The 14,655-nt window shown below is 43.6% G+C and overlaps 4 protein-coding genes across 4 annotated transcripts; 2 read left to right on the top strand and 2 right to left on the bottom strand.

Annotated features, from left to right (window-relative positions):
• Positions 1-19: 19 nt before the first annotated feature.
• TREMEDRAFT_24574 (uncharacterized protein) lies at positions 20-3,021 on the bottom strand (the record flags this gene model as incomplete). The annotated part of the gene is made up of 9 exons (XM_007000454.1): positions 20-672; positions 895-1,055; positions 1,338-1,407; positions 1,475-1,568; positions 1,862-1,975; positions 2,137-2,225; positions 2,392-2,417; positions 2,460-2,501; positions 2,777-3,021. Coding segments are annotated over 9 exons (1,494 nt in total), but the record flags the coding sequence as incomplete, so codon positions are not given.
• Positions 3,022-5,818: 2,797 nt separating this feature from the next.
• On the bottom strand, positions 5,819-7,303 carry TREMEDRAFT_58144 (uncharacterized protein; the record flags this gene model as incomplete). The annotated part of the gene is made up of 8 exons (XM_007001094.1): positions 5,819-6,124; positions 6,262-6,380; positions 6,478-6,740; positions 6,784-6,810; positions 6,967-6,988; positions 7,034-7,052; positions 7,098-7,144; positions 7,198-7,303. The coding sequence occupies 8 exons, from the start codon at positions 7,301-7,303 to the stop codon at positions 5,819-5,821; spliced, it is 909 nt and encodes a 302-aa protein (XP_007001156.1).
• Positions 7,304-7,996: 693 nt separating this feature from the next.
• On the top strand, positions 7,997-10,840 carry TREMEDRAFT_26650 (uncharacterized protein; the record flags this gene model as incomplete). Its single annotated transcript, XM_007000721.1, has 14 exons — positions 7,997-8,204; positions 8,259-8,317; positions 8,364-8,434; positions 8,581-8,635; positions 8,679-8,792; positions 8,999-9,167; positions 9,377-9,453; positions 9,710-9,756; positions 9,799-9,879; positions 9,925-9,975; positions 10,152-10,228; positions 10,405-10,427; positions 10,471-10,537; positions 10,719-10,840. 14 exons carry the CDS (start codon positions 7,997-7,999, stop codon positions 10,838-10,840), a joined length of 1,221 nt encoding a protein of 406 aa, XP_007000783.1.
• A 352-nt stretch (positions 10,841-11,192) lies between these two features.
• On the top strand, positions 11,193-14,555 carry TREMEDRAFT_58146 (uncharacterized protein; the record flags this gene model as incomplete). The annotated part of the gene is made up of 7 exons (XM_007001095.1): positions 11,193-12,033; positions 12,397-12,566; positions 12,863-12,956; positions 13,329-13,418; positions 13,441-13,551; positions 13,865-14,429; positions 14,546-14,555. The coding sequence occupies 7 exons, from the start codon at positions 11,193-11,195 to the stop codon at positions 14,553-14,555; spliced, it is 1,881 nt and encodes a 626-aa protein (XP_007001157.1).
• Between the last annotated feature and the right edge of the window lie 100 nt (positions 14,556-14,655).

Here is a 14,655-nt window from a genome sequence, read left to right on the forward strand (position 1 = left end):
AGCATCAGGAACTACACCACTACTTGTCTACTTTTTTTCCTATAAAAGTATACTGTACTTGATAGATTTCTATTCCTGCTGTCATTGGTAATGATGTCAATGTACCTATTAAAGGTGAGAAAAAAGTCGGTCTACGTGACATTGATATTCCTGAACTTCTTCTTTTATTCGGTACTCTTATACCACTTGATCCTATAGTTCCTATCGATACATTTGAACCTCCCGGTCCTGATGATATACCAGATGAATGTTCATTAAAACTTGATGTCGTATCAGGAGTTAAAGGAGTTGAATGACGTTTATCGATTCGAATACTTTTCGGAGATACATCTTCTTTTTCTCCTTTCATGTTGTTTAGAGAAGATAATGATGGTATCAAAGATGTGGAGAATGAATTAGATATGGATAGAGTTTCAATTTCAGAATCGAGTTCAGGATCAAATTCTACTGATCTGACTTCTTCTCGGAATAAACGAATTTGTTCAGAAATAGCTTCACGTAATTCAGGTAATGTATCAAGTGATTCAACTTGTTCCCAATGTTCAAATGTTGGACAAGAAGGTTCGTCTGTTGGATCATGATATTGTGCCATGTAAGGATGAGAAAGAGCTGTTGTGACGTCTATTCGTTTGGAAGGGTCGAATGTGAGGAAATGAGAGAGGAGGTCAAGGGCTGAAGGTGAGTTGAGGTCATAATTATTCAACTTCTCCAGAATGATCATATGATACCCTGACGGAGACAGGAGTTGGGGCCTTGACAACGAAACGGGATTGAGTCAAGAGCTGGAGTAAAAAAAAAGTTCAATAGGGAGGTCTCATTCGGGAGTGGGGGAGATTATGGTTAGACGAGTAAGCAGGGAGGTATGACGAGACGGCAAGTTAATTTGTAACTCACCTTGGGAATCCGCACCAGGTAAGACCTCGTCCAGGGGAACAGGACGGGTGTAAGGCAACGAACGTATATACACAGCTGCCTTTTCGCTCGCCACTTTGTTCAAAGTCTCGTCATCCGGTGTACCAAGAACGCCGAGGATGAGATTAAGCTGGTCCACATAACTACACATCAGCATGTTTGCTCCTGCACTGAACTTAACCGCAAGTTGTCATACCTCTGGCGGAACTGAGAGCGGGGGTAGACTATATGAAGGAAAAACGCCATTCAAATCATAACATAGCAGGAGGTGAAGTGTATGGGGTCAGGGAAGGAGTGTTAAGGTTCAATCATAGACTCGTTCTCGAAATAGAGCTTTCAGACTGTTCGGAGGGGGGAGGGTTTAAGATTGGCGAAGAATGGAGAAGCCGGGATGGGAGGAAGCAAGAACGGAAAACAAAACTCACTCTTTCCCCTTGAACAATGGCTTACCACCCAGTAGTTCCGCAAGGATACAACCTATGGACCAGACGTCGACTTCGTATCAGCTATCAGGACGATCTTCCGAATATGACAGCTGAGTAAGGGAGGGTCATGTACGCACTGGCTGTAGTATATCGTTCGTTGGACAGCATAATCTCAGGAGCACGATACCATCTCGTGGCGACATCTGTCATTAGTTTTGTCCCCATCATTCCCTTTCTTCACACAGCACGTAAATGAATATCTGTCAAGTTGCTTAGACTGTATATCCAGACACCTTCAATCTGCGAGTGTCGCATGTCAGATACGAACAGCACATTGTCAGACAGATATCTCAAAGGATAAGGACACTTCGTCTAGATCCACCCAAACAAATTGACTTATCATGTAAAATATCCCGCATAGAATGAAGTGTGAAAAGAAATGTCATAGAAGGACAGGAAAATACCCAAACAGACTCACACTCTGTCAATCTCATCCCTTCATTCTGATCCGTCTCCCCGTTCACCGGACGAAAACCCCGGGCAAGACCAAAATCGCAAATCTTCAATTCGCAATCAGAGTTCACTAGCAAATTCCCAGGTTTCAAGTCCCGGTGAATGACGTTGGCCGTGTGGATGTACTGCGTGTCAAATCCCTCGTCTACTGGGCGATATCCGTCTGCCACGTATGTAGATACGACGTTGTACGTGTCCACAACAAGTCAAGGTGCTGATTATGCCTGAGAGTGATAGGTCAGAGAGGGGAAAAGGATGATCTTAAGGGAGAAGCTGAACAACATACCTTCATCCCTCTCAATAGTTGGTAGAGAAAATACTGGATATGAGTGTTACTGAGAGCCTGACCAGATCGGACTATTTGATGCAGGTCGGCTGAGGTTCAGTCCTGCTTCTTTACTTCGCCCTTATCTCCCAGTTATAATGTATTGTGTCATGAAACATGAGTACAAGCCGTTTACAACCTGCACGACGGAGTGATGAGAAGTAGGGAAAGGAATGAGATCTTTGAACAGTGAGATGGATCGAGAGAATGACATACCTTCCATAGGTTCCATATAGAGATAACTAATCTTCAGCGTCTTCCTACTTTTCGCAAAAAGAACTCACATCTCATTATACCCATCCCACACATTGTCGAGATCTATCAACCTGATTGATCAGTCCTGATGCTATATTCATTGACAAATCGACATGTTCAACCGCAATGCTTTCACAGATCGAGTAGAATGTCCAGCCGTCATGCTTTATCCATAGGCAGATGACGACATCCACCCGACATACGATCTCCGTTTGGTGGTCAGACACAACATCCCTTGTACTATATTCATGTGAAAGCAAAGAGACGGGCTGGGATCATACAACCTCCACTCCTGGACAACCATTGAAATAGGGAGCAAAACACGAAAAGAACAAACCGAGCTCACCCTGTCAAATTCTCATGTCCCGCAAAATGTCTCAACAAAGTAATCTCTCTCAAAGCCCTTTTGGCGAGGATGACTTTATCGAAAACCCTCGTGATACATTTCACCGCCACAGGTTCTCCCGATAAAGTATCTTGGACTGAGATGACGAGTCCGTAAGCTCCTTGACCTAATGGACGAAGGAGACGCCATCGAGTTGGCAGGTGGAAAAGACGGTTGTGTACGAGAATGGTTTGGTAGTCTCTGTAAAGTCAGTCTTCCCCGTATTTTATCTCGCCTACGGCATCATTCTTCTAGACCCAGCCCTTGGCAAAAACAGACCGCAGCTTGTTGTCTCAGATGCTAGACATACGTGATTTTCCTGAGGATGATCGCCAACGGAGCGGCACAGGCACATGATTGGACGTGGGAGTTGGAGGTGTGTTGTGTGGGACTTTCAACCGCTCTCATACGTGGACTAGGTTGTCATATTCCAACCCAGGATCAACGCGAGAGATATTAAGCAATGATAAGATGATAAAGACCAACAGAAACCACAACTCACCTAGCTCTCAAACTCTTCTCAGATAAAGGATGTCCCTCTTCTTCTTCTCTCCACCCTCCCGTCCCCCCATTTACTCCAGGCATACCTTCATAACTCCCCGAAATAGGGTTCATAGAAACACCCGCTTGACCCCTTTTAGCAGCTGCAGCCATCTTGCTAGCACCTGTTTGAGGGGTGGCCATGATCCCCAATTGACCTAGATTACCAAAGGTTGTCGAACTTCCCAGATGAGTCATATGTCCTAAATTCCCCATTGTTGCCGAAGTGCCCAAATGACCCATATGTCCTAGATTTCCCATGGTGGCTGAAGCACCCAAATGACCTAAATGACCAGTAGTAGCCGAAGTACCTAAACCAAGATGTCCAGTAACGGAATGAGCAGTACTCATCCCTGTTGCTAATGTCGCTCTTCGAGGAGGACGTGGAAGTTCAGATATCTCCATTTCACTAAATCTATCATTATCATCTTTTTGATTCATCCCTTGAAATCTAGGAGATAACTTTAAGAAGTTTTCACCTTCTTGAATATCCTGACGTTTGTTGGAAAATCCTTCTTTATCTTTATCTTCATCATCATTCAATCCAAAAGTAGGTTTCTCAATTTCATTATCACTACCGGGAAGTGTGGCACTGGAGACGTGTGAACGAGGTGCGAAATATTCTGTTGAAGTGTTGGAATTTGAAGTTGATCCAGAAGTAGATTCATGATTTGTCGTATCTGAATCATTTTCGGATAGGTTTTGTAATGTTGTGGAACGTATTTCGGTCAGACGACGATCGGTAGAGGGACCTGAATGATCGACATGATAAGGTGAAGTCAAATTTTGTTGTTGGGAGTGAGATTGAGATTGAGGTTGTGAGTGGGAATGAGATTGAGGATGAGGATGAGAGTGTGAATGGTTGGAAAGTCCAGATTGGATAGAATGTCTAGGTGGTTGAGATCGTGGAATAGTAGGCCTGACAGGTGTTATAGGTGATATTTCTTCGTTCATCGTTGACATTTTTTGTTTCAACAACGATGATCTTTGTCGTATAATATTCCTCGTATCTTCTCTGTCCAGAGTTGTAACTTTGTTTCCTTAGAAATCTTAGTTCGTCGATGTACAGCGAATATTCAGGGTTGTCGAATATGTACGTTTAACGTAGGTTACGTCGTGTATGAAGTAAAGACTAGATGAGGATAGAGTATGGTCGTCAAGAACCGAGGTATCCAATTACTTGTACATATATTCTTAGAAAGGGGGATGTATTGTAGGAAATAACGTGTGAATCTAGAACGACACGAGTGGACCCTTAAAAGCACGAGTGATAAAGGTCCCCCAAAAGATCAAAGGGTCTTGATGTGATGATAACTTCAAGTCGTCCAGTTGTCCAGTTAACGTCCCACAACTTGTCGACCAATTATTGTTGAATGTACCAAAGTCAATTTGAATAGATAGGTAGACGAAAGCAACTCTCTCTTTCTTGTCGATCGTCGAAGGGTCGACCAAAGTTTGTTTTAAATATGGGAAAAACACACAAATCACAAGACTAATGTGAGAAAAATGATAGGAGGACAAAGACAAAGTATGAAAAGTGAGAAAAGATAAATTGTGTTTCTTTCGTCGAAGAATTCGAAGAATGGGACGAGGGAAAGCGATGATGATGATGATGATATTGACCGGAAGTATGATAACTATGGAAGAAGATACAAAGAAAAGAAAAAGAGTGATGATTTGTTACACAGCGTAGAGCGTAGAGCGTACAGCAAGGAACGGAGATAGTAAATATTTGGAAATGGGACGAAAGTGGAAAGAAATAGTAAGCTTTAGAGTAGTGAAAAGATCAACATCAACACGTTGGAATGTTATTCCGTAGGAAATGAGTTTACGGTCCGAATGCCGGCTGGGTTTTTTTCTATGTTTTCCTTACTTTTTCAAGAAGTATTAAGGTGGTTTATAGTGAAATATGACAATGAGTCCATGCAAGATCGCAAGATGAAGGGGTAGGGTGGATGCGGGAGCTATGGAGATGGAAGTAGTCTGCAGGTCATCACATCGTGTTGTTGCTAAAGCTTAGACGTCCTGTGGAATTAGAGATATGTACAGACAAACATTCATCATCTATACTGTACTTCGTCCCTATATTTACATCTTATGCAAGGATATGATTACCCAGAGGAAGAAACCAGATGGATACTCTTACGAGGTGCATTCCAAGATAATCATAAGATACAAGTACAAATGATATCCTCTTCAAGGGTATAAGATGGGAAAAGGATCTTGACTATCGCTCAACCTTCCCGATACTACCTATCTCACACCATCATCACCAATAGCCCTGCCCTCATCCAGATCTGCTTCCCTCCCAATCATCCGCCTCCCTCACTTACCTCTATAAACTATACGCGCACCTTCTTCACTCCCGAATCAAAATACACCGAGATAAAGTCAGTGAACGTCGACCAATCTCCACTGATCGTCGGCGTCATCGTCAACTCTTATCTCTTCCCCCCCTCCCGCTCAAAACTCATGATCCCAGTTCACATCCACCTTCCTCCCATTACCCGCCGGAACTTCATTCCTGGACCCACTGGTCTGTCTCGCGATCCCATTCTCACCTCCGTGCTGTCCCTCGGGAGCGTATTGTCCACCATTCGCCCACTCATGTCCTTTTGCTTGCGGCTTCTTCTTATTCTTTGCGCTACGTCGACCTTTTGATCCATAATCTCTTCCCCACTCGGGAATGTCTTCGTCGGCAGCGACAGGTGGATAAGTAGATTCCCCCACGTCGGACAGAGAAGAAGGTCTGTCACCTCTTGCCGCGCGCTATATGTCAGCTCTGTCCACGTTCTATTTCATGGCACCACAGTATATCTTAATCCATGAACAGTTTGACCCCAGCGCTCAGAAAGTGAGTGAAGGCAGTATATAACATGTCGGATATTTATGAGAAAATAACTAACGGTTCGATCCCATCGATCACCACTACCTACATTCTTGGCACGTCTCTTGGAACGTCCATCTCCTACCGCTCCAGCGAAATTAGCAGGATAATGCCATTCTCTCTGATTAGGAGCTTGATCTGTTCCATCAGCAACGACGATCATTTATAATACAGTTCTCAAAGCACTCTGCCGCCCGGGCGATCATTCAAAAATTGACAGCAGGAAATCACTCACCCTCATTATAATAAGATTCATCATCTCCTGTCCACAAACCCTGGTTCACTTTCCTCGCTCTCGCCTCGGGATTTTCCAAAACGTCCGCATCATAATTCTCTCCTACTTCTCCTTCCGCCAATTCCTGCCCCTCAAGAGCCGAATGAGAGTTCCTTTCTTCAAACTTGCCGGCCCATTGATTTTTCTGCTTACGACGGTCACGGTCGGAGTTGTCCACAAGACCATATTTGATCGCCCATTTGGGTGTACGAGCACGGTTTGTACTGTCTGTCAGAGGATGAAGAAATCATACTGTGGGCGACTTACTTATTCCGGATGTTCTGAATGTAAAAGCTGGGGGATCAGTATGAGGCTAATTTCGTTTGTCTGATTCACACCCTTTTGGAACGCTGGAACCGGTGATTTTCCCCTCAACCAGCGCATGTAGTCCTATCACTTGCACAGAGAAAAAAAGGTGGTGCAAGTTAGATAGTAGGGCAGTTGACTCACTTGTGAAAATGTGAAGGAATATCTCAAAAGTCAGTTCAACGAACACAATGAGAGATCATCGACGTACATCCACAGATACACAAAAACTGTTATGATAAGCAAAGCCCATAGGGATGGATGGATTCACTCACGCAGTTCAAAAAGAAATCAGAACCTATGCCGAATCTCGCAGCCACAGCTAAAAAAAACAGTCAGCACAAAGGTAAAGGAGTTGAACTCGGGGATAATTACCAAGCGGTGGTAAGAGACAACCGAGAAGGAATAGAACGGCTTGAAATCCGTGACGTTTCTTCGGTTTGAGATCGATTTTCTTAGGAAGCATATGATTGTAAGACATGTTGTAGGGTGAGATGCATGGGCTTTTGCCCAAAAGCGACAGAGATCAAGTCGGGAAGGCTGTGCTTATGACCGAGGCAGGATAGACCAGCGGGCAGACTCTCGAGTGGTTTCAAGAGAGGTTGGAGAGATGAGTGTGTATTGTGAAGTCTTTGTGGTGTCACACCCTTGGTGGAGTCTCTGATCTCGTCTAGTCAAGGGGGTATGATTGAGAAGGGAGACAAGTTGGAAGATAGGAGAAGTCGTCGTTTGAAAGAGGGGGAGAAACGTCGGCAACGGCCGGAATTGTCCACTCTTTCTGACGTGGCATAAGACATGTCTTGTTGTGTGATACCACTCCGTGTATCTATGTGAACCCCCCACATACACAACACATGGCCATCCCGGAGGTAAAACGGGATGTGTCAAAGTTAGGATCATTTGCTGTGTGCACGAAAGATGAAGAGCGAACAAGAACACAAAGAAGCGAAGGAGACATGCTAATCATTCAAGTCAAAGAAGATACTGTACATCCTTTCCTCTCTCACAACTAACAACTCAACCCCACGTTACATTATATTGATGTCCCTCACTGCTTTTATCGCTTAGCACGCGGTCAAACGGTCTGTTCATCGACCCTATTCTATCCCCCTATCCCCGACACAACACGCCACGCTCGAACCCCTTACTCTCCTTTTCAAGAACAAGTCTGCTGATGCCCTCTTACGCACTCACAGATCTTTACACCACTCCTTTTGCACCTCCACCCGCATATCATCAACTCTCTCATCTCCCTTCACGTCAACCCACAGAGACAGTGTCAGAAGGAGTGGAAGATTTCGAGATGGAACCAGAGGAAGTTAGGGTCAAACGTACTTATCGCGCTTTGGCCACTGGTACAGAAAAGATTTATATGGCTATAGGTTTGTCTTTCTTAAGTACCTCTTTCCAAGGTTAATGGTTGCTGATTCATATAGCCGCCTTTGAAGCCTTTGTCGTCTTCTGCATAGCGTTCACTGTTTTCGGTTTAGTGGAGGTGACTTCATCTCGCCCAGGTTAAGGATCTACAGATTGACAAAAAGGCTACGATCAAAGAACAAAATTCAAAGACAAGGACAGTTCCTGTATATCTTGCCGTCTTCATCTTTGCTCAGTAAGTTGTACTCTGAATCAAGTCTTAAACTCCCCGAATGACCAACTGTCTACCGCACTTCATCACGCAGCTCAGCTCAATGGAATAGATCGCTTGAGGGGCGTATAATCTTCCAGATGGTAAAAGAAAGGAACTCACTTTGATAGGATATTTTCACTCCTTTACGTCTTTGATGGATTGAGAGGGAGGAATATAGTACAAGTCAGTCCCATCTTTTCCTTCGTTGACTATACTGACTTGATAGCTATGCTTACATCTCTTCTTCAACGTCTGTATATTAGTCTATTCAATCTTACAGATACCGCAGACTAAAGACGCCCTCGACTCAGCACCACAAGACGCTTGTGGGTCATATCAAGTGAGTTTCGGACATCTTTCCTCTTCTCAATCACAAATCTCCCATTCCCACCTTGCATGGTGAGATCGTGAGGAATGACGCAAGATCTAAGGGCGAAGGGAAATAGATACGGGAAGAGATAAGATAATCGATCACTTTATGCGTAACCATGACGACGGTGATCGTATCGCCATAATGCTAAACAGGATCAACCACTGATGATAAAGAGATGCACAGGTCCACACTCGTTCTTCAACTTACTACGAAAACTCTTCATTGTGACACCTATCGTCCTGGGATTATCCACCATTGCTTTTGCCGCTTTGATCAGGAGATTACATGTTCAGTTCGGGTGGGCGGTGTTCCACCTCGTTGGAGCTTCACCGAGGATGAAGAGTGAGTAATTTTCTGTTTTTACAAATGTTCACTGTCTTCTCAACATCACCTCGTCAATCACTTTCGTACTCCTTGATATCTGGTTGTCATTCTTGGAAACTCGACTTTACCTATCAAGTGATAGCTTCAGATGTCAGGCGCTAGCTTCCATCATTTGGAGCCATCATCTGAGGACTTCTTCATTCAACTGGACAGTGATTGACCACCAGGGATGCACAGAGAGTACCAGACGTTGATCAGCTTGTTGAAATTGTTGTTATTCTTCGCTATGGCCTTTTGCATTGCCGTGAGTTGCGTTTTACTTCCCCTGTGCCCTCATCAAAATCCCGTCCACCTCCTCTCATCCGATTCCCTTCCTCAAACATGGACATCGTCTAACCTACCTACGCTATTGCACTCTCTGATCACTCCCCTTCATCTCTCGAACAGACCTCGGTTTTGCTTTTCTTGGTCAACGGTGTGTTGTCGATCAGCAGAACATATTTGACGGCGCGATGAACATCTGATCGCAACCAAATTCGCATAATCTGTGCTGACGGCAGTACCTCATCCTCGACACCAGAGGCATACATCGAAACACTCCTGAATTGTGAGCTCCTCCATCCTCTGCCATCCCTCAACTGATGATCAGCGTCTTGACTATCATAGCTTTACCTGTGGTACCCATCTTGATGCTGGCCTGTGGGTGGGCTTTGAGAGCGGAGAATAAGCCGTCAGTAATCGGTCGTGTCTCGGGTAGTGTCAAGCTGATGAATAGGATAATGGGGTTGAGTTTGGGAGTCATGATTGTTGGTCTGGGATATTTCGTGTGCGTATCATCATTGCTTACTCTCACATCTCTCGCCGTTTCCGGGTCGTGCGTAAACTCTTCTGGTGTCGATAGTGTCTACCACTCTTCTTCGTACATCGTACTCGCATTTGTTGAAGTCACTATCGCCGGTGTGATGGAAAGGTCTCCTCTCGTCGAACCTCACTCATGAGCAGATACAAACTAGCTTCTATGTTCCTTCCTCGAACCTCGTGGTTGTACGTCAACACCCGGGTTACCTTGGCCATGTTTTGTGAGCTATCGCATACTTTGCCTCTCTCCAATCGTCCGCCCATAACTCGTTCTGAATCTCTGTGATAAATATTCCTCGTTTATGCAACTACATCGTCCACGCTGGCTTTCACCTACCACATTCATTCATCTAGGAATCGAGTCATGAAAGTGAGGTGTTACAATGCTGACTAATAGCAATTTTCTCCATCATCATCCTCGTGAGCTATCTCCGCAGTGTTTGAAGATTGAGCTGAGATATAGATCGTGACGTTTATTTATGGTTGTATATGTATGAGTAACTTTGGTAAAGGTTTAGTTGAAGCGCATCGTGAGTTTTACCCTTTTTTCTCCTCCCATCTCCCCTCTATCCTCATTCTACCAAATCAATGACCACTCAACCTCTCACTTCCAGACTCGAAGAGAATCTTTGTAATGTAGCACTGGATCTCTAGACGAATAAAGAAGAGAGAGAAGATAGAAAAGAGTATAGGAACCGAACTGATATTCAGGCAATCCCGAGAATAGAACTTCATTATGGGGATTACCTCAACAAATTAAATTCCAAGAAAAGATGAAAGCTCAACAAGAAGGAACAGAAGGACCAATGATGAGTCCCATGATTATTGATTAGAATCATCAGGCTGTTGGAGGGATAATCGTTTTGATCTTTGTGGGATTATTGTACTTAGATGTTTATCTTATAGTGCATGCGATTTCATGCGAATATGTTTTTTGAATATATTTAATCAATTTCTCCCGAAATGTTGGCGGAAACGTACTTAGCACTTCAACATGCTACTAGCTACTATATGTAACATCGACATCAAGCATTATCCAACATTCAACACCCAACGACTCACAAGGGACAACCTTCAACATCTGAGCCACAACACCCGAACTCATAGATTCTCCACTTGACTTCTTTCCAAGAAGTCACCTATTCAAGGAAAAGGGGTCGAACTTGGTAAAGGAAAAACTTCAAAATGTTCAGACCCAACTTACGTCGGACATTCCATTCAATCCCTTCTTTACTTCATCTTAAAGTCCTCCAACATCCAACGTATCATCCCAAAGCTTTCCTCTCCTATCCGACTACAATCCAGTCCTTGTCATCTCGTTCCACACATTCAGGAAATAGACAAATACCTCATCCTGGTATTGGAGGTGGATCAACTACTACTACTTCTCCTACTATTCATGGACATCATATACCTGAAAATCATTTACCTATTTCTGGTGGAGAGGGTGTTATGATTGATTTACATCCTTCTCATCCTTCTTCTTCTTCTTCTTCTCCTTCCTCTTCCTCTTCTTCCATCTCCTCATCTCCCTCTTCTTCATCTCCCTCTTCCTGGAATTCTTCCCCCCCTGCGACCAACTCAACGGGTTCATCCAACTCCACGGACAATTCCCAAACCCCAAACGCTTCTTCCTCTGGTAATGGTAATGGTAGCAACGGTGGAACCAAACCACTCATCATGACATCAACAGAAAACGACCCAACAAAACCAGAAGAAACATCACCGACCATAACCCATCGTCCTAAATTCACACCGAAAGGTCGTCCGATCCTTATTAGACCACCACGTATTCATCCAGTCACTCTACCATCAGGTATACAAGAACCTCCTGTTTATCCACCACCACCAGAATGGGTTGAAATGGAAAAAGAAGAAATAGGTAATAAAAAACCTCATCCTTTATGGTCTTTTCTTAGAGTACCATTATCCGCTAGAATTGAATTACCTCAAGGTTTAGAAGGTCCTGTTGATATGGGTAGTTTGGAAGTTGTTGAGAGTGATAAGGAAGCTCAATTGAAAAGTGGTGAGTTCTTTTCGTTTGGTCTTCGCAGATTCACCACTCCCTTCTCTCTCTCTCTTCTTGTTTTTTTTTTGGGGGTTTCTCTCCTCACCTTGCGAGGTCTCTTCGTCTTGCGATGTCTCTTCCATCACCATTACCACATCCTCCTCTTCCACCATCACCAATGCTACCATCACCAATGCTACCACCACCAATGCCACTTTCACTGTTGCTATGTTTTCATTACTTTGTCCACAAAAGACTTCCCGTTTCGAACATTCACATGATGTTACTGCTCCGCTGTACGGTTCAATGGCCAAATGAACAGCGGAGTGTCAAGGAAATGAATGGTCGAATCACCACTCCCAACACATCCACTGACATCAGGTCGGTCATGGACAGCGAACGAATTACGTCAAATGTCATTTGCCGACTTACATACACTTTGGTATATCTTGTTGAGAGAACGTAATCTTCTCGCCACTCAAAGAGAAGAGTTCAGACGGTTGAGGGTTGTACATGAAGGTAGAGAGTTGTTGAGGGTTAGAGGGTTTAGGGTGAGTTTATCTTTTATTTGATTTTTCATGTCTTTGTGTTCTTCCCTTCTTATTACTCTTCTCCTCCCTGCTTCTCTTCTACTTCCTTCCGCTTTCCGCTTTCTACCTTTTCCTAACCCACACCCACCTGCTTCTCTCCACTTTTCAGCCTTCCCCTACTCCAATTGTCTATCACCTCCTGTCCCATCTCTCCTTTCAAAGAATCACAACTCAACTTCATCTCTTCAGATCTCCCCTCACATGACTCCACGCCCGGTCCAACAATATGAGAAGGGAATGAACCATACTCATGTCAGTGTCGGAAATCCATGGCTAGGATAAAGTATGTTCTCAACGAACGTCGGTTGGGTTTGGAAGCTGCCACTAGACAAGAGCGAATGTATGTTGAGGGTGAGACGTCTGTTTGAGTGATTTGGTTGAAAGCAGTACATGCTCGTGAACTGGTACTATGCAATATACATCAATCTAACATGCATCAACAAACATGCATATATATATGATATTTGTATTGATATGACTCTATGTGTGGTCTGTGGCCATGCTTCCTCCACGACAACTTACGGGAGAAGGTGATATGTTCTCAAAGACGTCATTCCATCCTTTGGGAACCGTTTCGCCCCTTCCCTACACAGCGAAACACGATGCATCTTCATCATTCTTATACTGACTTCTAACTTGTATCCATCTCCTGTTGTTTCTTCTAACGTCTACCTAGTGGTGAAACAGAGGTGAAACAAGATCAACTTCTGGCCTACCGACCAGCTCAACTCCCAAAACCGATCGTTTATAGAACACATAAATACAAGGCGGGGACCAGTGTGACAGACCAGACGGTGAAAGATGAAATTGAATGTATTTGGGAAGAGACGAAAAGACAAATCGATATTAGATTTACCTTTTAAATCATATGATACTTCTACTGGTTTACCCAAAGAGATAATAGTTGGGAACAAGAAGATATCACCTTTGGTAAATCTACAACAAGGTCCGTACTATTCACTACTCATCCTCATCTCTTCCACATCTTCATCTTGTTTCATGCTCCATACTCCTCACTACTCTCATTCCATCTTGGTACCTCACCTACTCGACCAATTGACTCATCTCCATTATCTCACATTATCAGCGCAAACAGTACGAGTAATATTCATTACCCTCCAAGTGAAATCTTTTCTGTCCTACGAGATATCAAAAAAAAAACCATATCACCCTTCTCCTAGTGAATTTCCAAACCTATTTCCGTCAACTTAAAACTATGACTAGGCGTTTAATAAGGATGGACTGTACCTGATAAACAGTCAAAGATCATTTAACTATCCTCTCCGCTTTTCATACGATCAGAGAAGAAATCCCTCCGTCTTCATGGTCAACCTTATGTGATCGAGCAGCTGAAGAGTACGTTCATTGGATCAAAGAAATACTTCCTTTTCTCTCATCGGAACATCCGATCTTGACCACTGTCCCATCTGGATCAACTCAACAGAACTTATCTCAAGATGTCGATAATCCATCCAATCTCGGGTCGAACGATCGGACTCGATCTGGCCATAACGTTAGGCCACTAGAAAATATCCAGGATGGAGGGGATGGAGATGTTGTCTCTCAGGAGTCAGTGGAAGGACAGTCAATAGCAAGAGATAAGGAATTGAGGAAGGTAAATGAAGATGTGAACGGCACAACTAGAGATAGAAATGGGCTGGATCGAATGGGTGTTGAGAGGGAAAGGAAGGAAAGAGGGATGGAATTGGAAGAATTAGAGGAATTACCAAGTTTACCAATCATAATGTGTTGGCATGCTCATATGCTCAACCCGGCGAGATATCAACAAGATATCAAATCAGATTATCATTCTTTGAAAAATAGGTTGTTCCCATTAAGACAAATCGTAAGTTTTATTTTCTCCTCTCTTCTTTTTGTAATCACTCGAATTTCATCTACTTTCTTTCTTCTCATTCTTGTGAATCATCATTATGTGAAAGCTCGAATTGAATTTGTATCATATTCTTTCTTTTCTATTAGAAACCATCATGACCATCCCAAAAACTCTCAATCACATTACCCGTAATTGGTATACATATCCCAAGAATCA

This window comes from Tremella mesenterica (assembly GCF_000271645.1).
Source record: "Tremella mesenterica DSM 1558 unplaced genomic scaffold TREMEscaffold_1, whole genome shotgun sequence".
NCBI classification, from domain to species: Eukaryota; Fungi; Basidiomycota; class Tremellomycetes; order Tremellales; family Tremellaceae; genus Tremella; species Tremella mesenterica.